Below are 22,830 nucleotides of genomic sequence, written 5' to 3' on the forward strand. Positions count from 1 at the left end.
AAGCGGCCAGGGCGGGGTGTGGGTGGGCTCCGCGCTCAGGTGACCCGTGACTGATGGCCTGACCTGGCCTTGCAGCCCAGGCGGGCGGAGCAGCTCCCTGCCCCCCAGGGGGCCGTCCTAGGCCTCCTCCCCTGGGCCAGGCTGGGGCTGTGACCGGACCAGCGGGGCCAGGCCTGGCGTAGGGGACGGGTGGCCATTGGGCAGCGGGTGGACCTCAGGCTCTCATCCCCAGCAGCTGCCGTTTCCCTCAGATCGATTCCCTTCTCACTTTTTTTTCTGCTGCTGGTTCCTCAGCTCAGATCGATGGAGCCGCCTCCCCCGCCCCTCTGAGCTTCCTCTCCCTGCTGCTCATTAGCACCCCGATTAATCAGGGCCCCTTTCCTCTGGGGGACAAGCGCTTCCTCCCCCGTGAGGGTTCACGCTCTCCTTTGGCCCCAAGGGCACGCCCCCACCCTGGGGACCCCAAACCATGTCCAGGCGTCCCACCCTGCCTGTGCCCACAGCCCACAGCCCACCACTCCTTGGAGACAGCAGCTACCCCGGGACTGGATGCCCCAGCCCACTTTGCTGGGAACCCCGCCTCTATTTCTTTGGGGTCGCACCACCCCTTCCTGGTGAAGGACAGCACAGTGGCCCCCTCTAGTACTCCCACTGGGACGCTTCCCCTCCCTCTACCACACCCTCTCCCCCTACTGGGGGTCGCTCCCCCATTTCATCCTGCCTCTCTGCTCCCTGCACTGCTTACCCAGTGCTCACCCCCACCCCCTGCCTGGCTGTGGCCACGGACTTGGGAAACCCTGAAGAGCAAAGTGACCACAGAAGTGCCAGCCAGGATGCCCTCAGCCCCAGACGCGTGGTGGCTGAGTTTGGGGGGTGAGGGCAAAGTTGGGGCGAGGGCAGCCAGTGGCCCAGTGGGGGCTGGAGTCCGATGGGCTTTGACGCTGGAAGCAGTTCTGGGGAAGTGAAGGATCCTGGAGGCATCCGTGTCCCCTCGGCCCCTCGCCCTCCTCCGCCCTGCCCGCCCTCACTCAAACAAGTGGCTCCCACGGAGTTTCTGGAAGCTACTGTGCGTGGGGTGCTGGGGTCAGAGGGTGAGTGGGTGCTGGAGATGGGAGTCAGGGAGGCCAGGCGGTGGGGGACAGAGCCGACTGACCCCTCCTGGGGTGAGGTCCAGAAAAGCGGCTGGGGACCCCCGTGCCCCACTCGTCCCCGGGTGGCCTGGGAGCGGGGCCATGGGGCACCCACGAGTGCCTGCGGTGGAGTAAGAGTTCGGGAGGCAGCCGGACGAGGTCTCAGGCAGGGCCGGGGGATCCCTGTCCGAGGCCGGGGGCCGCCCCCGCCCCGGCCCGCTCCTGCCGCCCGGGCTGCCGGTGAGAGCTGTTGACATGTCCTGAATTATTAAGCGCGGGGTGGGCTCCGGAGCACATGCTGCGCGGAGCGGCTGGGGCTGCGCGGCGTGGCGGAGCAGCGCTCGCTCCCTCGCTCACTCGCTCGCTCGCAGGGACACACGCAGGGGCTGACAGCTGTGCTGGTGCTGATAAGGGAAGCCACAAGGAGCCGATCGAGGAGAGAGACAAGCGGCAGCAGAGGCAGCGGCGGCAGAGGCAGCACCAGGGCTGCGGAGCTGCTGCGAGTGGGAGGGACGCCCCCACCTCGGGCCCCCACCCCGTCCCTGTCCGCCACCCGCTTGCCCTGAGTTTAGAAGAGCCGCCGCTGCCACCACCGCCACTCCAGAGGGCACCGAGGGCTGCTGGCCAGGGAGGGACAGGGGCAGGAAGGCGCTGGCCAGTCCCAGCAGCCGGGGACAGATGCCGATCGAGATTGTGTGCAAAATCAAATTTGCAGAGGAGGATGCGAAACCCAAGGAGAAGGAGGCAGGGGATGAACAGAGCCTCCTGGGGGCTGCGCAGGGGCCAACGGCCCCCCGGGACCTGGCCACCTTCGCCAGCACCAGCACTCTGCACGGGCTGGGCCGGGCCTGTGGCCCAGGCCTCCACGGACTGCGCAGGACCCTGTGGGCGCTGGCCCTACTCACCTCGCTGGCTGCCTTCCTGTACCAGGCGGCGGGCCTGGCCCGGGGCTACCTGACCCGGCCTCACCTGGTGGCCATGGACTCTGCCGCCCCCGCGCCAGCGGCGGGCTTCCCGGCCGTCACCCTCTGCAACATCAACCGTTTCCGGCACTCGGCACTCAGCGACGCCGACATCTTCCACCTGGCCAACCTGACCGGGCTGCCCCCCAAAGACCGGGACGGGCACCGCGCGGCCGGCCTGCGCTACCCGGAGCCCGACATGGTGGACATCCTCAACCGCACCGGCCACCAGCTGGCCGACATGCTCAAGAGCTGCAACTTCAGTGGGCATCGCTGCTCCGCCAGCAACTTCTCCGTGGTGAGTCCTGCCAGCTGGCCTGCCTGGCCTGGGGTGGCCAGAGGCGGGCAGGGGCGGGGGCTGTGCTTGTGGGTATCCTCGACGGCAGGGCTTCCCCTCCTTCCGCCACCAGAGGCTGGCCTGGTGTCTCCCCCAAGCCTGGTGTTTCCCTCTGGCTTCCCAGCCGTGGAGCAGGGACGCTCACAGGGGCTTACCCCGGCGCGGCTGCTGCTCCTCCTCTCAGCGCTGCTGCTGCTGCTGCAGGGCTGGGGCTGGGGCCGGGGTCCTGGAGTGGGCTGGGGGGTCCTGAAGCTGCCAACTTGCAGGGAAGGGATGCCCCATGCCAGGGTCAGGCCCACTGGCCCCCACTTTCCTCTTGTCCCCTTTTTCTTCTGTGGCTACTAGATTCCTGTCCCCATCACAGAAGGGTGATGGGGAGAGGGTGTTTGGGGGCTCCAGCCAGGGCTTCTCTGGGGAAGCTGGCCCGACCAGCAGGCTGGATAGAGATGGTCTTCGTGGACACTGGGTGCCAGTGTCCCTTCTGTGTCTGTGTCTCTCACACACACCCCCTTTCACAGACTCCCTCACACATCCCTCTTTCATGCCGCCCCTCTGGCTGCTCCCCCCGTCCCTCCCTCCCTCCGTCCGGTTCCTGCTGCTCCCTGGCCCGGCTCTGGCTCTTACACTGAGAACCACTCACTCACTCTCCCGTGCAGGGCTTACCCTCAGCGTTGCACGCACACACATGCATGCACAGGCACACGTGCACACACACCCCTACTGCTCAGGGACAGTTTCCCACACACCCCTGCTCTCACACGCAGTGTCCCTGTCACTACGCTCACGTGCATACCTGCACACCCACACACCCTGAGAGCTACTCGCCCGTGCCCACCTCCCGGCTCTGACTTAGCTGCCAGGGACAGGGTCATGCTGGGGATGCCACCCCCTCTTGTAGCCCCCTCATCTACCTCAACCCTACTCCCCACGCGGGGACGGCTGGCGACAGCTCTCACGTACGTGTGAACACATACACACATACTATCACTGGAGAGGAGCGTCAGCTTGGGCTGCCCTCCTGTGCACACCTCCCGCGTCAGGTGTGTAAGTGGAGCGTGTGTCTGCTAGACAGTCTGTGTGTCTGTCAGGGCTCCGTGCCCCCCCCCCCCCGGCACAGGCTATCCATTATTCCTGTGCTTGAGGTGTCTGTCCCCCGGCCACACTTTACTCCCAGCCTTGTGTACGTGTGTTTTCATCCTTGTTACCACTGCCTGGTGCAAATGCAAATACATGGCATTGACACGGTGCCCTATCCGGTCCAGCCTCCGGCGGCCAGCCCCAGAGATGGGGGGCCTTCCCCACTCGTGGCCAGCTGCCCCCCACCCATGTTCTTTCACTCACTGTCTCAGTATCACCCAGAAACATGCTCCAACAGGGCTGCTGGCCCCCATCATGCCTGCAGCCTCTGGGACCCCTTGCTTGGGGGGTGGGGGAGTTGGGTAGACGTGGAGGAAGGGACTAGTGGGGGAGGATTGTGCAGGAGAGGAGTTGGGGTCACTGGACTGTCATCTGGCTATACACCCCCTCTTTTAAGAAAAGCCATTGCTCCCCAAACCCAGGCTGGGAGTTCCCAAAGAGGAGGTGGGGCACAGTGTGGATGTGGCCTTCCCCATCCATGGGGCTCCCATCTGACATCCTCGCCTGCTGAGAGGGGGGACAGAGCCCAGGCTCAGCAGGTGCTGTTGCGGTGATCAATGGGGGCTTTGTGTCCCCGCACCCTGTGTGGGCTCCGGCTAGGGGTGGGAAGGAAAGGGAAGAGATGGAGGGGGCCGAGGCAGGGAGGGGAGAGGGCAGGGGTTTCCCACCTGGCCTCGGAAAAGGAGGTGCCTGGGGGAGAGGGAGCAGGGAGTCCCCTGATCAAGGCTGGTGAATCCCTGTGAATCCTGAGCATGGGGCAGGCAGAGGGGTGGACCTCCCCCAGGCCCTTTGGTACCTGAGAAAGGATTGTTGAAGTTTGTGGATCTCAGCTCTGGGGCTGCTGCAGGAGGGTGAGGGCAGGAGGGGCAAAGCTAGCATTGGGGGTCTGGAATCCCCTTCTGGACGCTGATTTCCTTGACCCCCTCACCCCAGCCTCCATCTGCTGAGTGCTGCTTTCCCTTGGGCCTGGCATCCTGGGGCTGAGCCTGCTCCAGATGCACAAGGGACTGGGCTGATGGTTGGGACGGGGCCCATGGTCCCTGGCGCTGGGGAAGAGAGAGGTGTGTGGTGCAGGCAAGGATGGACAAGGGCTACGGAGACAAAGACACAGGGTCTCTGATGAGGACAGGAGGTTCATGACAGCCTGTGCGGTAACATGGAGCCCCCGATGGGGATTTGGGGCCTGTGGTGGGCGACGGGGCTGGGGCCCGAGGGTGGCAAGATGGTCAGTGACAATGACAGGCTTTGGGGAAGGGGCTGGTATGTGTTTTCTGTCGCTTTCCTTGTTTCCTCCTTCCCACTCCCCACTCTGCTGTGACCTTTCCTCCGGAATCCAAGTTAATAAATGTCACATTTTCCAGCCTATTTTTACTCCGGGTAATGCGCCCTCCCCCAGTACCCTAAGCTGCTGCTCTTGCTTCTGTTACCGCGGTCGTGGCTCTCACCCCCACACTCCCAAATATCCCCTCGCCGACTCCCGATCAGCCTGGAGCCTGAGTGCCTACCATGCCCACGGAGCCTGCCAGGTGCCTTGGAGAGGATCCAGGGCGGCCCGCGGCCCTGCTCCCTGTCCTCATGCAGCCTACAGTCGTGCGGCGGAGCAGGGATGGGGCACTGAGAAGCTTAACCAACCGTGCAGGAGTAACAGGCCATGCGGGCGGTGTCATGAGGAGGCAGGATCTATGCCTGGGTGGCGAGAGAGCGAGGCCCCTTGGGGCTGAAGAGGGCTGGAGAGGTTGAAGGGATGAAGCCGGCGGGGTGAGGTTTGCAGAGGAGAGAAGGGAAAGGAGAGCCTCGGGTTCCTGGGTGGGGGTGGGGGTGCTCCCCTCCACCTAGCTCACCCCAGCGCTTCTCTTCCCTGCCCCTCTTACCCCGGCTCATCCAGCCCACTCCCACCACCAAAGCATAGTGGTCTATGCTTCCTCTCTCCTTCCCCAGTTCCTCCACCATCTGCTCCCCACCCAGTCACCCCACCTCTGTTTTCCCCAACGTGGCTTGCTCTCAGCCTGCCCGCTTACTAGAAGGCAGAAATCACTCTCCCTAGGCTTCCTTCCTTTAGCTGCAAAACGTAGGCGTAGGCGTGGCCCCCCAGTTCAGCACCTCTTTTCGCCTGGAGACTGGATGGGGAAACAGTTCAGGGTGTGGGTTCTGGATTTGCACCCGGGCTCTCCCCTTTAAGCCGTGCTGCCTTGGAGAAGCCAGAAAGCTTCCTTGAGCATCAGCGTCTACAGTCATTAAATGGAAGAGTAGAAGCTAAAAAGTTCAGGCGCTCGTGGGGACGAAGAGACGCCTGCAGAGAGCTTACTTAGCACGCTGCCCAGTATACACACAGCAGATTCTGGAGGCATCGGCTGTATAAACGCCGCCACCAGCCCAACTACTGACTCTCAACCAGACCGGCCCCAGCACCCCGCTGATTTCCCAACCATCCACATGGGCATCCCCCCTTCTGCTGCACCTTGACCCTCCATCCATGCCTTCCCCTCCACCGTTAGGGCATTCCCGGGCTCTCCAGTCCTCGCGGGTGCTCCCGCAGGCATGCGGGGCTGCAGGCACACGCTGGGGGGCACGCGGGCCAGCACCACATTCTGTGAGGACAGTCACTAGCCACACCGGCTACTGAATCTCTGCAATGTGATTAGCGTGACAGAGAAAATGAGTTTCAATTCAAAGAGCTGCGTGTGACTCGAGGCTGCCATCTCGGCCAGCACAACTCTAGACAGCCCTGGGAGCAAGGTGGGGACTACCTGGGGCGGGCAGGGAATGCCGGCTGGCACCGCAGGATGTAAGGTAGGGGCTGTGGGTCGGGGCGGAAGTCCAGTCACCTGCTCGCTGGGCGAGGGCTGAGCTGAGGGCAGCCCTGTGCCTGCGGACATGGAGGCCTCCCGGAACACTACCTGAGCAGATACACAGTTTTCTTCAGGTGCTGATGACCTTGGTCTTTTCTCTTCCATCCTGTTGTCTGGAAAATGGAGGCATGGGAGAGGGAGGGGGATCCCGAGGCGGCAGGGGTGGGACCCAGCTCCTCTCTGCGGGGACATGAGGGGTCCAGGCAGCCCCCAGAGGGACAGGTGACCGGGGACTTGAGGGCACACACGTCACTGTCTCCACGCTCACGGGAAGCTCAGATTCCCCTCCCGTCCCAGCCCCCTTCCCCACATGCTGGTGACTGCCGTGACTATTAATCACTCGCCCTGTTCTCTTCCTCTCTACTAATCAGGCACAATTAGACAAGGCCTCTTCCAGCTGGGCAGTCCCCGTCTCTACCCTCCTCCCTCCTCTCCCAGCCCCACCCCAGCTGCCAGCCAGGACAGCGCCGACAAGGATAGCAGCAAGCCAGCCAGCCCTCCCCCCCACCCCCTCCCTGGTCTCCCAGTCCCCAGATTGGAGGCGCCTCGTAATCCCCTGCCTTCCAGTCAAGCTTCCTCCTGAGCATCCCTTCCCTGCTGTGACCAGGCAGTATGTGGGACTCCAGGCACCCCCGACTCCACGCTGTTGTCACTGGCTCTAAGGCCCTGAGGTCGCCTCTTGCCCTCTTGACTCTGGGAGGGCAGGGTTTCCACTGAGGTTGCTCCAGTCTTACCAGGATGCTTACTCGTGACCCCACCCCTGCCCAGCCCTCTGAGCCTACTGGTCCTAACTTCTCAGGAATGAACCTTGAGAACATTTAGCTTGACATCTAGTTCAGGGGTGGTCCCGCCTTAAGGAGCCAGGCAGGCCAGATGGCGAGGGCACACATCAGGGAAGGGTGGGGTCTGAGGAGAAGGCAGCTCACTTATCTGCTCCTCAGCCCGGGCTTTTGCCCTCTAGGCGGGAATGTGCTGTGTTGTAAAGGGTGGGGACGGGGAGATGTTGCGATTTATGCAGAGAAGTCCCCCGCCTTGAATAACAATTCCACCTTTAATATTTTTTTTTCTGATTAAAACAATCCTCAGGACTACCTACACCTCACAGCTGGCAGAGCTGGATGTTCTGCCTCCCTCACTTCCCATCTAGCCACTGGCTGCAACCCCTCAGGCCCTCCTGGAGGGGGCGCTCTCAGCCTGGGTGCTTCCCGCTGGGCGGGAGTTGGCGGGAGGTGAATCTGAGTGGTGCTGCCGGGCAGCCAAGGGCAGGGGCTGTTCTATTACCCTGGCCGGGCTGCAAGGGCAGAGGGGAGGGCTGTGAGGGAGTGCCCCACCCAGCCCTACTCAGCAGCCCCATGGCCTCTTCATTAATCAGGAATCAGCCCCGAGCTGGGCTCATTATCAACTCAGCTTCTCCTGGCACTGCCGGAAGATGCTGATTAGCATTTGAAGAAATGGCCCCCAATTCCCCCTCCTGTCCGCCCTCTTTCTCCTCTGTCCTTTCCCCCCACCCCTGCTCTTTCCTGGACCCCCACTCAGGCCCTTCATCTTCCTGGGAAGAACCCCTCGCTCTAGTGGTGGCAGGGCTGCCCCTGCCAGGCCCAGGCTGAGGGGGTGAGGAGGACCAGGAAGTCAGGGCTGGGAGGCAGCAGCACCATGAGGACAGCCTCAGGGATGCTCAGGTGGAAGCTTCCAATGTCTGGGTACCAGTGGGCAGAGGGAGGGAGTCGCAGGTGCGACTGCGGATGGTCAAGGAGAGATGAGCTGCCATCCTGGAGGAGGAGGGGACGGGAGGCCAAGCTCAGGAGGGTGAGTTCTCCTGGTGCCCTTCCAGGCTCTCAGGCAATACCACCTCCTTGGCGCAGCTGGGCAGAGGGGGTGGGGACACCCTGTCAGGAAACCTAAGGGCTGATTTTTTTTGGGGGGGAGGGGACAAATCAAGGTGGAGGCCCAGGGTCTTGGCGCCATCCCAGCTGGAAGCCGATGGGAAGGTGGGAGGACCAGGACCCTAGGGGGGCTCCGAGTGCTGCAGTGTGTTTCCAGAAGGGTCGGGGTGTCTGCCCTTCTTCCGCTGGCTCCCAGGCCAGGGGCTGGCAGCCCTGGAAATCCAAACCCCCCTCCCCAAATCTTCACCATGCCCTTGGGACACCCGTTTGGGCTTGGAGGGGGAGCAGTTCCAGAGAGACAGCAGAGGCTGCAGCAGCCCAGGCAGCAGCAAGAGAGTTCAGAGAGGAGCCACGGGATGATTAAGGGGAAATGGAGGATTGATTTAGGAGGAAAGATTAAAGGAGCTAAATCCGTGGCGCTTGGCTCAGCGGTGACTAAGCGTGGACAGGATAATAGCTTACAAATGTGTGAAAGGTGTAAATACCAAGCGGGGGGGGGGGGGGGGAGGGGAGGCGTCTCAGCACACCAGGGGAGCGAGGACGGGGGGGGGGGTGTGGGGGGTGTGGGGTGGGCGCCTGGGCAGGTCCCCAGGAGGGCTGGGGACCCCTGGCGACTGCCCGATCGGGCGGGCCCCTCTCCATCAGGGGTTCCGGGGGAGCCCGGGCTTCTAAAGCGGGGCTCCGTGCCTGGGACGCAGCTTCGCAGGGCTGGTGCTGAGCTCCACGTCCCACTGCCGCCCTGCTGAGGATCTGAGGCTGAGGGTTCAAATCCCACCCGATTCTCCCCGCGCCCCTCTGCGCCAGGCCTTTGCAGCTGCGCGCCCGGCCGCCCGCCGCCCGCGGCAGCTCGGCAGCTCCCGGGCCCAGCCCCGCCGTCGGGGCGCGCGGCCCCTCGCCCCTCCCGGGCCGCGGCGGGGGGCGGGGTCTCCCTCCGCGGTGGAAGCCTCTGGCGCTGCTGCGCGCGGAGGTCACTTTGCCGAGGAGCCGGGAGCCGGGGGAATGCAAATGAGGCAAACCCAGGGAGAGCGGCGGGGGAGCCGGGGAGCCGGGAGGGGGGCGCTCGCGCGGTGATGGATGCCTGCCCCGCGGGGGGCCGGAGGGGGGCGGCGGGGAGCGCGGGGAGTGGCGCGGGGGGCCAGCCTGGGTGCCGGGGTGCGGGGGCGGGGGGCTGAGGCCCCGAAACGGGCGCGCGCTCACTCACCACCGCGCCACCTGCTCGGGCCGGACCCCGAACTCGCGCCGCGGCGCAGGTGTGAGCGGAACTCGCCGAGCAACTTCGCATCCAAGGGCGGGCGTGTCAGGAACGGCCTTCGTCGCGAATTAAGAAATATTCCCGCCTGGAAAATTGACTTTCTGGGAATTAAGGCCTAAACGGCCGCTCTCTAAAAAGAGTTGGACCCTTTACCCGGGCCCCGAGGCCCTGCGCCCTCCTCGCCGGGGATCGCGGCGCCCTCGGGGGTGTTCGGGTTCCGCAAGGCCCTCGCGCGCCCCAGCGCCGGCCGCAGCGCGGCTCCACCCCGGCTCACACCTCTGCCTCTGAACAGACGCTGCGCCCATTTCCTCCAAAACCCACCGCCTCTGGCTCGGGGCGGAAGCCGACCTGAAAAGCACCTGGGCGCCAGGGCGGGTGGGGTGGGGGTTGAACCGTGTCTGGTGAGGGGGCGCCCTCCTGGGCGGGTGACTGAGCTTGCTCTGGGAAGTTCTGTCCAGCCCAGAGCGAGCCCTGGTTCCACTCTCACGGGACAGAGCCTGCCCCCATCACAGCTGTGCGCGTGGTTCCCGATGCTGAAGCCTGTGCAGCCGCCCAGGGGACACTTTCAGGGCAGAGACCGTCTATTCCGCTCTCCGAGTGCCCCCCACCCCCACCCCCGGCACCTCGCAGGACACCTTGGACAGGTTCAAGAACAGTGTTGGGCAAATAAGTGTTGCTTGAACACATGATTAAAAAAAAAAATTTTTTTTAAGATTTATTCACGGGCCTCCCCGGTGGCGCAGCGGTTGAGCGCTGGGTTGTGAAGCTGCCCGTGGCCTCTGCTGAGCCGGTTCAATCCCCAGCTGCTCCCCGGCCTCCAGAGGAGGGTCCCACATGGCGTGCAGACCTCTCCTGCCGCCCGCTGCTCCCCTCAGCAGTGTACTTCTGTCCTTCTGCCTGCTCTGCTCCCCACTCTGGCTCTGGTGAATTCTCTCACCCTCCCGCGCTTCTGACTGTACCCAGTGCATGTATAAACAAAACAAACAAACAAATAAATAAATAAAAAAATGCCTCTATTAAAAAAAAAAAAAAGAAAAAGATTTATTCACAATCTGGATGGAGTGCAGGCCAGAGGGTGAGAGGATTCACCAAAGACAGAGTGGGGAGCAGAACAGGTAGACTGACGAAATACCCTGCTGAGGGGAGCAGCGGGCGAGTCAGGAGAGGTCTGCCGTGCCATGTGGGAATCTATGGCCAGCCAGGAGTCGAGCTCACGCTGCAGAGGCTGCAGACAGCTCCACAGCGCTGCACTCAACCCGCTGCGCTTCCGGGAGGACTAATACATCATTTTCTGAGCGCAGACTGGCCCTGTCACTGCCACATTCTGTGACCCTGGCAGTTTCCTTCTCTGGGCCTCACCGGTCCTGTCTGTAAAACGGAGCTGAGAGATCTCCGGTATAGGGTGTTCGGGTTCGGCATTGTGAGGCGAAGGAGTGACTTTTTTCCAAGTGCTTTGGACTGTGCTTGGCAAGAGTAAGGCTTGTATAAATGTTGGATGTTGCTCCACATGTAGATGATATTTCTCATAACCTCTCTGCAGGGTGCCTATTATTATTCCCAATTTACAGATGAAAAATGGAGGATCTGAATCCGAGAGGGTTGGGACTGAATCCGAGTCCCGCAGACAGTAAGGGCAGGGCTGCAGGCCTGGCCCCGCAGTGCTGCTCCCATCAAGTAGGAGAGTCAGATGGGGGGCCCGGGGCTCCCCGCAGCGGAGCTCTTCCTCCAAGAAGCTCAGTCTCCCAAATGGCTGAGAGCACCTTAACCAAGGTCACAGTGCCCCTGCCAAGGGACCCAGTGGGGACCCAACACCAAAAGGCTTTGCCATCTCTGCAGGAAGCTCCCTCCCAAATGGGCTCTCCTCACCGCTTCTGGAGGACCTAATTCTGCTCACTCTGAACTTCTCTCTAATCCTCAACCTTCAGAGGAGGAACCCACTTGCTTTTTGTAGATAAACAATCAAAGGCTCAGGGAAGTTCAATCACACACCCGACCATGGGCAGAGCTGGACTGAAACCCGTTCCTTCAGACTCCAAAGCGAGTGCAGGCCTGGCCATCTTTGCTGCTGCTGAGCACAATCCTAGGGGTGTCTGCGTCCGTACCCCCTGCAGTGCCCAGTCCCTGCCCCAGCTTGTTGGTCTCTCCAGCACTCAGCAGGGCTCACTCTGAGGCCTCAGAGGTGTAAGTTCACTTTGTAGATGCCTTGCACACATGCCTTCCTTCACCTGCTCTTCTGAGACTCACCACCACTCTGAGGCACTTTTATCCCTACTGGACAGATGAGGAAACTAAGTCCAGCGGTCATTAGTGGCTTCACCAACCAAGGTTGCACAGGATGTCAGAGCTGGAGCTGGGATGTGGCCTCCTGACTCCTGACAGTGGGGAATACTGGGCTGGTGGGGGAGGGGGACTGAGTTTAGTTCTGAATTGCCCCCCCACTTTTTTCCCCTGTGTGACTTTGGACAAGACACTTGTCCTCTGTGTTGCCCTTTGTACCCTGAGGGTTAGGCTGAGTGACCTCCGCCTTCAGAGCAGCTCTGACAGCTCAGGCGTTTTGCTTTGGTGCCCTCTTCCTTCCTGGCAAGGAGGCTTGGGCCAATCTTGAGTAAAAGGAGCCTGTTGTCCAGGTCCTGGGGTGCTAGTCCGAGCGCACGGCGCACATTGAGGGGAGAGGTAGCCCCTCCCACTGGCCCACTCTGTTCAGGGCACCATTGCCTTCGAGGGAGCTCATTCCAGGGCCCTGGATGAGAGCTGTGGGGCCGGAGCACATCAGGGGAGGGCTGATGGAATTTGGGGGATGAAGCTGCCATGGAAAAGTGGGTGGGGACGGTGCCAGGGCTTTGGCGGAGGCAGGGTGCCCAGAAGGCAGTGGAGATAAAGCCTAGGCTGCAGATTAGCTTCGGGATTAGCCCAGTCTCGGCTGCTCCTGGCTGCTTCTTATCTCCTGGAGGCCCGAAGCCCTTTCCCCCACAGCTTCCAGCCCTCGCCCTGCTAATTGCCTGTTAACCCCGTGGGCTCCAGGACTGCAGGGAGGAAGAGGGGGTGGGGAGGGGTGAGGGAGAATGCAAGCCAGCCAGCCAAGGAAGCGTGCCAGGGGGAATGGGAGCTGTGGGTAGATGGAACTCAAGGGATGAGAGAAGCCACTGCTCACAGGGACAAGCTCTGGACAGATCTCTCCAGCTCCTGAGCATCGCCAGGGGAAGGCTGGAGGAGGGGCCAGAGAGACAGAAGGAAAGGGCACCTGGGGAGGGGTCCTGGCTTGGAGGAAGCCCTCAGGCCCAGGGAGAAGTCTCAGAGCAAGAGACAGAGATTGGGCAGCTAGACTAAGGGAAAGACAGAGAGGAAAGCAAACAGGACAGGGATGTGGAAGGCGAAGGGCCAGAATGGCCTGGCCCCGGGTGGCCAGGCCAATGGGAAAGAAAGACAGAGGCTGGGGGGTGGGGGAGGAGGGAGGGCAGGCAGACTGAGGGCAAGGGACAGAGACACAGAGGCCAGATGAATAATTGATCAGATGCTGAGGACAGACAGGCCTGGAGGATGGACAGGGACTTGAGAGACTGAGATCGAGAGGGGTGGGGGGTGAGATAGACCCAAGGGTCTATAGCTCCAGCCATCATTGAAAGGGGAGGTGGTCAGAGAGGGACAGTGGAGGACTGGCTGGAAGGCGGTGTGGAGGTCCAGGCGTCAGTGTGCAGTGCAGACATACTCCCAGCTGGAAGTTGTCCAACTCAGGGCCACAAAGGCTCTCAGCCTAGGGCCAGGAGGACGCACCTGGGAGCTCAGCAGAGAGCCAGGGATGACCAGGAAGAAGGTGGGTGAAAGCACAGGAGGAGGGAGGGTCTGAGAGAGGAGCCCAGGGGCAGAGGGCTGCTGCAGGGTCATCTGGAATGGCCCCTCAGCCCTTGAGGGCACATCCTTGCCTGGCACTTGGCACTTTCCACCGCTGGGCCCTGGACTCTCAACTCCTATACACACACCCTCCTTCCAGGCCAATCCCTGGGGACAGAGCAGTGGACAGCCAGTGGGACCTTGTGGCAGAACGACCGTGCCGTCTCCATGGAAGAGGCTGCAGGCTGTGCTGCCACCAGAGTTCTGCCACTTAGGAGCTGGCGGCTCCACCTGCCACCACCTGCCTGGCCCAAGGACCGTCTCCGGGGCAACGCTCTGCTCTGCCCAGCAGTTGTGCCTGACCCCGGGCTGTGCTGGTAGCCTGGCCCTGTCAGACTGGCCTGTCCATTCTTCACAGAATAGATCTGTCAGACCAGGGTGCCTCCACCTACCTCCTGGTCATCTCCTCTCTGCACATCCCCTTGAGGGTTGGGGTACCAGGTAAACCACTCTCTCTCCACCAGTCTTCTTGGTTGACACTGCCCTACACAGGGCTGGGCTCAGTGTCATGCAGTGTGTGTGTGTGTGTGTGTGTGTGTGTGTGTGTGTAGGGGGTATCAGGAAGAGAGGCTTCTCCAGCCCCATCCAGGGTCAGGAATCTACGAGAGTCCTTCACTCACTGAATACCCACCAGATATGCTTTGGCACCTGACCAAGTTCTCTGTGAATCTCTGGGGTCACTGTCTTGCTGTGTGACCTTAGCCAAGTCACTTTCCCTCTCTGAGCTTTTCTTTACTATCCAGGGCAACAATATTTATTTTCTTAGAGATTTAAAGGAGAACACAGATCAGAAGCACCACCTAGCACAGGACCAGGTCACAAAGTGGGGAATCATTTGATAGTTTTTACTTCATACTTCTTCCCTTCATCCCACACTTCCACTTGCTGTGGGCTCTGGGGATACCAAAATGATTAAATGGGGCCCCCAATTTCAGGGGTCCATGGTTCCACGGGTGAAGCTGATTTGCGGCATTGCCCAGTGTTTGGGGCTTTGCTGAGGTGCCGAGTGGAGCGATGCCCAATGAGCGCTCACCACCAGGCAGCCCAGGCCTTGTTTAACCTCTCAAGTGGAGCGTAAGCTCAAAACTGGCTGCGTCAGCAAGAGCTGATTCCAGCATCTTCTTGGGCTAAAATAGGAAGAGAGTGGGTGCTTTGAGATTGTGGGCAAATACTTACGTGTTCCCCCATCTGCCTTCCCCACTCCACTGGGGACCTGGGAATCTCACATCCAGCCCCCTCCAGGGTTCCCTTCCCTCAGTGACATGTGGGGAGCGCACAGCCTAGAATTTCCCTGGCTCTGGCTCCACCATGTAAGATCTTCGTACTCCCGGTGTGGTCTGGGGATCAGCAGCTTGTTGGAAATGCAGAATCTCAGGTCTCAACACCTCCACCCCCCACCCCCACCCCCACCCCCACCCCCACCCCCGCGCAATCTACGCAGGTCGAGTCTGCATTTTAACTAGACTCCCATGCGCTCTGTGCACACCTTCAAATCATAGAGGCACAATCCTGGCGATCTGGAAAATCAGCCCACCTCTCTGAGCCTCAATTTCCTTGTCTGCGGGAAGGTGGTTGGGAAGAGCGTGCTGGGCACTTGGTGCTGTGCCCAGGGCAGTGCTCTGGAACTGCCTGCCATACCTGTGTCTGCCCCACAGCTGGATGCACAGCAGGAACTGGGAGCTGGGGTGATGGACAGGGTCCAAGATGGGAACCCCGAAGCTGGTAAGGGTGCAAAAGGGAGGGGACAGCTGAGGAACTGAGAGGCAGCAGATGCAGAGAAGAAAGTGAGGAAGGTGTAGAGTGGTGGAGTGGCCGCAAGGAGATGGCCACACCCCCCTGTCCCTGATGGATGGACGGGGGACACAGGAGCTGGGTCTTGCAGCTGGGGGAAAGGCTAGATGAGTCCTGTCTCTCTCAGTGACTAGCTCTGTGGCCTTGGACAAGTCCCATGGCCTCTCTGAGCTGTGACTTCTCGTGGGTTAATAACTGGGCTAAGGAAACCCAGCTGACCACAGGGTGGCTGAGAGGGGGGAGTATGGCCTCTGTCCCTGTCGGTGCTTTGTACCCTGCACCATGTTGGCTACACACACGGTTTTGTCTCCGGGTTCTGAGGCAGCGTGCTGGGGTGACAGAAGATATGAAGGCAGGATGGCTGGGCCGCTGGAGGGGATGGGAGATGGCCCTCTGCGCCACGTCAACTGCCCCCAGCCCCCAGTTCTTAGAACGCCTCACTCCCACTGCCTTCACCCGCCCCTCCGCCTTCTGCACCCCCCTCAGAAGCCAGGCGTTCAGGGTGGCTTTTCCCTTCCACCCCGCCTCAAGCCTTTTCCCCCAGCTCCTGCCAGTGCGCAAGCCTTCCCAAGGAGAGGGAGGGGCGCGCCAGAGTGATTGCGCGCGCCGACCCCTGGCCCCCTGGGAAGATGCTGCCTGTGATGGGTTTGACCCGGGGGCGGGTCTCCGCGGGGTGAGCCTGGCAGGGGGGAACTTGCAACTGCTTCCCCTTCAACCTCCTCCCCAAGCCGGCGGCTGCGCTGCTCCCCTCCCGCGGGAGCCTCCGCTGCATCCCCGGGGCGCCAGCGCCATCTGGTGTCGGCGCCGGGGAGCGCGCCGCAGGGGCCGGGGTTGGCGGGGGGCGCGTGGGGGGCCGGCCTGCCGGCTGCAGAAACTGCTTATTAGAGCGTCCCAGGTGCCCGCGCTCGGCCAGGTGCCCGAACACTAAACAGGCTTATTGCTCCTGGGCAGCGCAAACGCCGGCGGGGGTGGGAGATCGACACTGAGCAAGAGGCAGCAAGATCCTCTCAGGTCTTGCTAAGTCCTTTGAGAAGCAAACGCTGATGGGTGCAGCGTGACACTGTGGGCTGTGAGCAGCTCCGCGTGGGGGTTGGGAGGGAGGGAGGCGCTCGTAAGCGTCAATTTGTCTCAGTGTGCCGAGGGCCAGGAGCGGTAGGCAGGGGTCACCTCCCATGGAGACCTGCAGGCTCGGAGAGGGGAATGGGAACCACCGGTGGAGGGATTTGAACGCACCTGTGCACTTAGAAGGAGCACCTGGGTCCTCGTCCTGGAGGGAGAGCAGTCAGGAGCCCTTCCCCTTGGCCAGGTGGAGGTGATGGTGGAAGGGGGCACACGAGATGGGAGGAAAGTGCATGGACTTAAAGCAGACTTCAGAAGTAGAATTGCCCCCGTAGTTGCTGGATCGGGTGTGGGGATGAGAGAGAGAGAGATTTCAGGGTTTCCAACTTGAGAAACTGGGTAGACAGGGGGACTTTTATTCAGAGGAGGGGAGTGGGAGCTGGGACAAAGCTGGGGGAGAGGTGGAGAGTTCTGCCGTTGGTGTTAGGCTAAGGTGGCCTTTTCATCATCTAAGGGAGGATGTGCGTAGAAGAGCTGGAATTCAGGGGAGAGGCTGGGAGGGAGATTGGTCTTTGGATTGGGGATCAGGGTGTCCAGGCAGATCTGGTGGCAATCAGGGGGACAGGGAACCCTAAGCCTGAGGAGTTGTCTTATCCCTCCTTCCGTCTCCCCTCCTCCTCTCTCACCCCCCAGGTCTATACTCGGTATGGGAAGTGTTATACCTTCAATGCGGATCCACAGAGCTCACTGCCCAGCCGGGCGGGGGGCATGGGCAGTGGCCTAGAGATCATGCTGGACATCCAGCAGGAGGAGTACCTACCCATCTGGAGAGAGACAAGTATGCCGGCAGGGAAAGGGACAGAGCCAACGTGGGGCTCAGGCCTGGGCGCCCACCCGGGACTGGTTTCCAGCCGTGTTGTCTCCACTGTGCAGATGAGACGTCTTTTGAGGCCGGCATCCGGGTGCAGATCCACAGCCAGGAGGAGCCACCCTACATCCACCAGCTGGGCTTCGGGGTGTCCCCCGGCTTCCAGACCTTCGTGTCCTGCCAGGAACAGCGGGTGAGCACCTCCAGCTGGGTCCTGGGTTGGGCGTGGGTCTGGTCTCTGGGCTCTGAGGGGGTGCTGAGCAGACCGCCCTCCAGAAACTCACAGCCCGCCAGCCCTCCCATGGACTTGGCTGGGGCGGTGGGCACTGGAGGGCCCTGTGGGACTCCTGGGCATGACCCCACCATGCCCGCCTCTGCAGCTGACCTACCTGCCCCAGCCCTGGGGCAACTGCCGGGCAGAGAGCGGGCTCAGGGAGCCTGAGCTTCAGGGCTACTCGGCCTACAGTGTGTCTGCCTGCCGGCTGCGCTGTGAAAAGGAGGCCGTGCTTCAGCGCTGCCACTGCCGGATGGTGCACATGCCAGGTGGGCACCCCCCTCGCCAGCCCTCCGTGCTGCCCTGCCAGGCTCCAGAACCTCCAGGGGCCGAGCACTGCTCATGAGCACCGGCAGGTGCATGTGTACAACTAAATGTGTGTGTGTGTCTGCACCCTTGTGAGCGTGATTTTATAAATGTTTTCACCTATGTATATGGGAAAGCACACACGTGTGTTTGGGTGCACGTTATATGTATTTCCGCACGCATGCGTTTGTGTATTTTGCTGCTTGTGTACTTTTGGGAGCTGAGTGTGTGCTTGGGCACGCGCACACAAATGGCTCCCTCTGCGCGCGCACGCACATATGCACGTTTGAGCGCACACGGTGCATTCCCATGCTCACATGCACGAGTGTTAGAAGCGCGTATGTGCACATAGACACATCGGTGTGCACGCGTGTACGTGCAAGCGTGCGCCACCTTTGGGAGTGCGATGGGGGCAAGGGGTGGAACTGCAGACTCCAGGAATAATCTTCTCTCCTTTCAGGCAATGAGACCATCTGCCCGCCAAATATCTACATCGAGTGTGCTGACCACACACTGGGTCCGTGCTGCCTTCTCCCTGCCCTCCTCACGCCACCCTTCCCCTCGTGGCTGTCCACCCTTCTTCCCCCTTCCTCCCAGTGTCTCCTGGGGGAGGGGTGTCCTTCCTGGCCTTTGGGCCTTTTCCCATGCCCCAGGGGCCTGCGGGCCTTTGCAGTGTGGATGCTTGGGTAAGTGGAGGCAGCTGGGCCGGGGGTTGCAGAGAACCCAGTTCTGAGAGGGAAGGTTTGGGCTTCCTGCTTGGACTCAGCGAATGAGCTTGCCCTATCTGGGGAAGTGAAATGGCTTCTCTCTTGGTTAAGGAAAGATAGGTGACTGGCTCTCACTGTGGATAAGGTAAACCCCATCTATCCATGGCCCGATCTGCCATTCATTCATTCATTCATTCACTCAATTGACACAGCCTGTGCTAGCGCCAGAGCCAAGTGCGGACGGGAGCGCTGCTCTTGCACAGCTCACATTCCTGAGGACTGTGCACAGGCATCACGTCCTACTTGGCTAGTCCCAGGTTGAGGAGCTCAGGGCTGCCACCAGGCAGGGAGGGACATGCCGCCCGAGGAGTGCGGAGGGCTCCTGGAGGAAGTGACACATTAACTGAGACGTGGAGGCTACAGAAGAATCAGCCAGGTGAGACGGGGACATATGAGTGGTGGGAGCAGCGTGTGCTGAGGACCTGTGTGGTCAGCAGGAGCGTGTGTATCTGGGCAGTGAGGGCAGAGAACAGAGGGCGGGTGGAGAGAGTGGAGGAGGCGCTGGCAAGCTAACGATGGTTTAAGGCAAGGCAAGAATGGTTTTTGGAAGGGGGCTCTCATAAGAGGTGGGGAACAGATGGCGGGGAGTTCATCTAGAACCAGGGTGACAGGTTGGGAGAGCATGGCTACCAGCTAGGGACAGACAGAGGGATGGCCTTGGGATTCTGGGGCCGGAGAATCACATCAGGAACTTCTCTGTCCAAACACCAGCTGCATCCAAGGGGTGGGTGACGAGTGTTTGAGAGAGGAACAGAAGTGTGAGCAGGGCTCGGGGAGCCACAAGGATAGAGGGATCCCCCTCCCAGAACTAGCAACACCGGAGAGACTTTACTCCTCCAGCCCCGAAGGGGTGAGGAAGGAAGGGTTCCTGGAACCCAGAGACATCTGTGGCATCCATGAAGGCAGGCAGGGGGGCTGCCTTCTGCGGCCCCCGAAGGACGTAACCCCCGCCAACCTCCGGTCAGGCAGTGGGGAAAAAACGGCCAGGGCCAGGCCTCTCTCCCTCTCCGTGCCCTCTCTCATCCCAGGGCCTCCCACTGGGCAAACCCAGCCCAGAGGCAGAGGAGGAGGGGTCTAGGCAGTGCATTGGGCAGAACGCAGCCGGCTGAGCTGAGCACAGGGCAAAGTGGAGGAGAGGGGCGAGTGGATGGGAAGGGGCGAATAAGGAAAACGCAGCATCCTGAGCACAGAAATCTTGTCTGTCCATTCGCTCTTCCATCCATGCGTCCATCCCACCTCCTCACCCCCCCCCCCCCCCCCCCCCACCTATCCACCCACCCACCCATCAGCTCCCTCTGAGCTGTCAGGACATCTCTGCCCCAGGAAACTCCCCAGTGATAAGCCAGTGGGCGGGGCCTAGGGTCTGCCTGCGCAGAACCTGCAGCTGGTCTAGGAAAGAACCCCCAGTGAGTCTCTTCCAGGTGGGGCCATACCCGACCAGCCGAGGCCCTTGGTGTGGACGTGTCTCCCTCAGGACAGCCCCTCAAGGCCACCCTGCCTCCCACTGCAGTTGATGCCTCTGTGTTGCAGACTCCCTGGGTGGGGGCTCCGAGGGCCCGTGTTTCTGCCCTACCCCCTGCAACCTGACCCGCTACGGGAAAGAAATCTCCATGGTCAGAATCCCCAACAGGGGCTCCGCCCGGTACCTGGCAAAGAAGTACAACCGCAATGAGACCTATATACGGTATGTGCGTGTGCGTGAACGGGTCTGTGCGTGCGCGCGCGCGTGCGTGTGTGTGTGTGTGTCAGAAGCCACCCTCAACAGGTCTGATGAATGGTGCAGGCTGGAGCAGGTGGCATCTTTGTTAATAATAAGTTTTCTGCCAGGAATGCCTTTCATGAGCCTTTTCTTCTGACTAACCCCTGCCCATCTTTCAAGTCACATCCACATCATCTCCCGGGAAGCCCTTCTTGGTCCAAACGCCTCTTATCTGAGCCTTGCAGTCCCCACGTACATGTCTCTGTTATTGTGCTAACCCGTAACCTGTTGCTTTAGGGCCTCTACGTCTTTCTCCCCCAGTAACCTGGGAGCAGTTGCTTGCATGTTGAGTGAATGCTGTGCTGGGGGACAGGGATGGGAGAGGAAGAAGGCGGCCTGCAGGTGGAGGCAGGAAGGGCAGCAGTGAGCTATGGGCCTGGTATGGGGCAGCTCATCTACAAATCCTGGGGGGCCTCTGGGTGCTGAGCCCAGTGCTGGGTTCTGGGGACAAACATGGCTACCAGACTCCCTGCCACAATTTGTGCATGAGCCTGTGTTTGATGGCGTGGTACTGATTCTCAGGCCCCAGGAGAGATTGATGCGGGTAGGATAGGCAAAGCAGGGCTGATGTGAACTGGACCTCTGAAGACCCCAGATTTGGATCCACGAGAAGAGACTGGGGAGCCATCCCAGTTAGAGTACTGTGGGATGATACCAGGCTGGCAGATTGTGAAAGAGAAGCAGATAGCAACTTGGATAAGAACGCACAGTGCTACCGATTGTGGGCAGTCTTGAACTTCTGGAAGAGGAATTTTGGTATGGACTACAGGGCAATAGGGAGCCATTGAAAGTTCTAGAGAGGTATAGGGATGCGCCAAGATGATCACTATTTGCTGCTTTAGAAAATGCTGGAGAGAATCCTGCAGGCCTAGGAGTTTATTTTGTTCTCCTAGGCCCTTTGTTAACCCTCAAACATGAAGTCGATATGCCAGAACTGCCTCCCTGACAGCCTTGGGACTCTGAGAGTGGCTATCAGCTTCCTAGTACAGGGAGTCTCAGACCAGGATCTGGGGGGCTGGGCTGTCCCTGACAGCCTCCTCCTTGGAAAAGTGTCCCCACACCATAGCCTGCTTCCCCTCTCTGCAGGGAGAACTTCCTGGTCCTGGATGTGTTTTTTGAAGCCCTGACCTCTGAGGCCATGGAGCAGCGAGCAGCCTATGGCCTTTCAGCCCTGCTGGGTGAGACCTGGCCCTGGTCAATTCCATGGGATGGACCAGATCAGCCTGCTCCCCCTGACCCACTGTCATGCTCCCCAGGAGACCTCGGGGGACAGATGGGCCTGTTCATCGGGGCCAGCATCCTCACGCTACTGGAGATCCTGGACTACATCTATGAGGCAAGAGAGGGGCCTGGTGGGGCCACTCAGGCAGGAATTGGAGGGTGGAGGAGGGGCAGTGGGGAAAGCAGAGGAGCTGTGCAGATTTCCTAGCTGAGAGAGTAAGCCTGGGGTTCTTTACAGAACTCCCTGGCTGGTTGGAAGTCCTGAGAGGCTCTGAGGAGTTGGGAGATGAGGCTTGGTCTTAGGAGTTGGGGTTTGAGGGAGTCCTAGTGGGGATGTGCTGGGGCAGCAAGTCCTACAAGGTAGACCTGGTAAGGTTTGCTCTTTTCCTTAGCCAAATTGTCTGAACCCACTGCTGTCCCTTACCCTGAACCCCAAGGTGTCCTGGGACCGACTGAAGAGGGTGTGGCGTCGTCCCAAGACCCCCCTGCGTACCTCCACTGGGGGCATCTCCACTTTGGGGCTGCAGGAGCTGAAGGAGCAGGTGAGACCAAGCTCTATAGCCAGCACCCCCACCACTCCAGGACTGAATATTCCTCCTAACTCCTGTACTAGCCTGTTGGAGGGGTTCCTGTGTGCTGATGAGCCTCTGCTCCAGGGGATAGGAAAGCCTGGCTGTGTGATCTTGGGCAACTGCTTGGTCTCCCTATGTTCCACTCTCTCTTCACCTTGCAGAGTCCCTGCCCAAGCCGGGGCCGTGCTGAAGGTGGGGGGGCCAGTAGCCTGCTCCCCAACCACCATCACCCACACGGCCCCCCAGGAAGCCTCTTTGAAGACTTCGCTTGCTAGAATGGTGCTGTGTCTGCAAGGACCCAGGAGCTGGGGAACCCTCCCTGGGTCCCCAACATAGTCTCCTGCTGCTGGGACAGAAGGCCTGAGGGTGACCAGGGGGAGAGGGCGGTGCTCACTGGGAGGGTGGGGATTCAGTTCCTGCTCTTGCCAACTCTGGTGCCAGCTGCTTTGCACAGGGGTCCTTTGTGCCCACACCTCCTGCCCTCAGGTTGGTGCCTAGGGAGGGCTGGAGACCAGGCCATGGGCTCTAGGGGAGGGTTGGGGAGGAAAGGAGGTAAAAGGGCCCCCACAGCAGGGGTGGAAACTTCTGTACATTTGTATATATTTAGGGAGGACAGGGAGGGGGTAGGGATACAGATGTAGAAGGTGGGTGGGACTAGGGGCGTGGGTGATTCAAGGACAGCCAGAATCCTAGCCCTCGAATGCCAGCAGGAGAGGGTGAGTCCCCAGGACTCGGGACTGCTGGACTGGTCCTGCTTCCCACCCTCTCCAGGCCC

General features: G+C 60.9%; 1 protein-coding gene across 2 annotated transcripts; it reads left to right on the top strand.

Moving 5' to 3' along the window:
- Nucleotides 1-1,808: 1,808 nt before the first annotated feature.
- Nucleotides 1,809-22,330, top strand: ASIC4 (acid sensing ion channel subunit family member 4; the record flags this gene model as incomplete). 2 transcript variants are annotated; one of them, XM_084255883.1, is made up of 10 exons in its annotated part: nt 1,809-2,390; nt 16,982-17,126; nt 17,222-17,349; nt 17,537-17,699; nt 18,197-18,253; nt 20,034-20,187; nt 21,349-21,440; nt 21,519-21,598; nt 21,921-22,025; nt 22,217-22,330. In XM_084255883.1, 10 exons carry the CDS (start codon nt 1,809-1,811, stop codon nt 22,328-22,330), a joined length of 1,620 nt encoding a protein of 539 aa, XP_084112009.1. The 2 variants fall into 2 exon arrangements, with proteins under 2 accessions (XP_084112009.1, XP_084112010.1); XM_084255884.1 differs by lacking the exon at nt 18,197-18,253.
- Between the last annotated feature and the right edge of the window lie 500 nt (nt 22,331-22,830).

The sequence above is a fragment of the Talpa europaea genome (genome assembly GCF_964194135.1).
Source record: "Talpa europaea genome assembly, chromosome: 1".
NCBI classification, from domain to species: domain Eukaryota; kingdom Metazoa; phylum Chordata; class Mammalia; order Eulipotyphla; family Talpidae; genus Talpa; species Talpa europaea.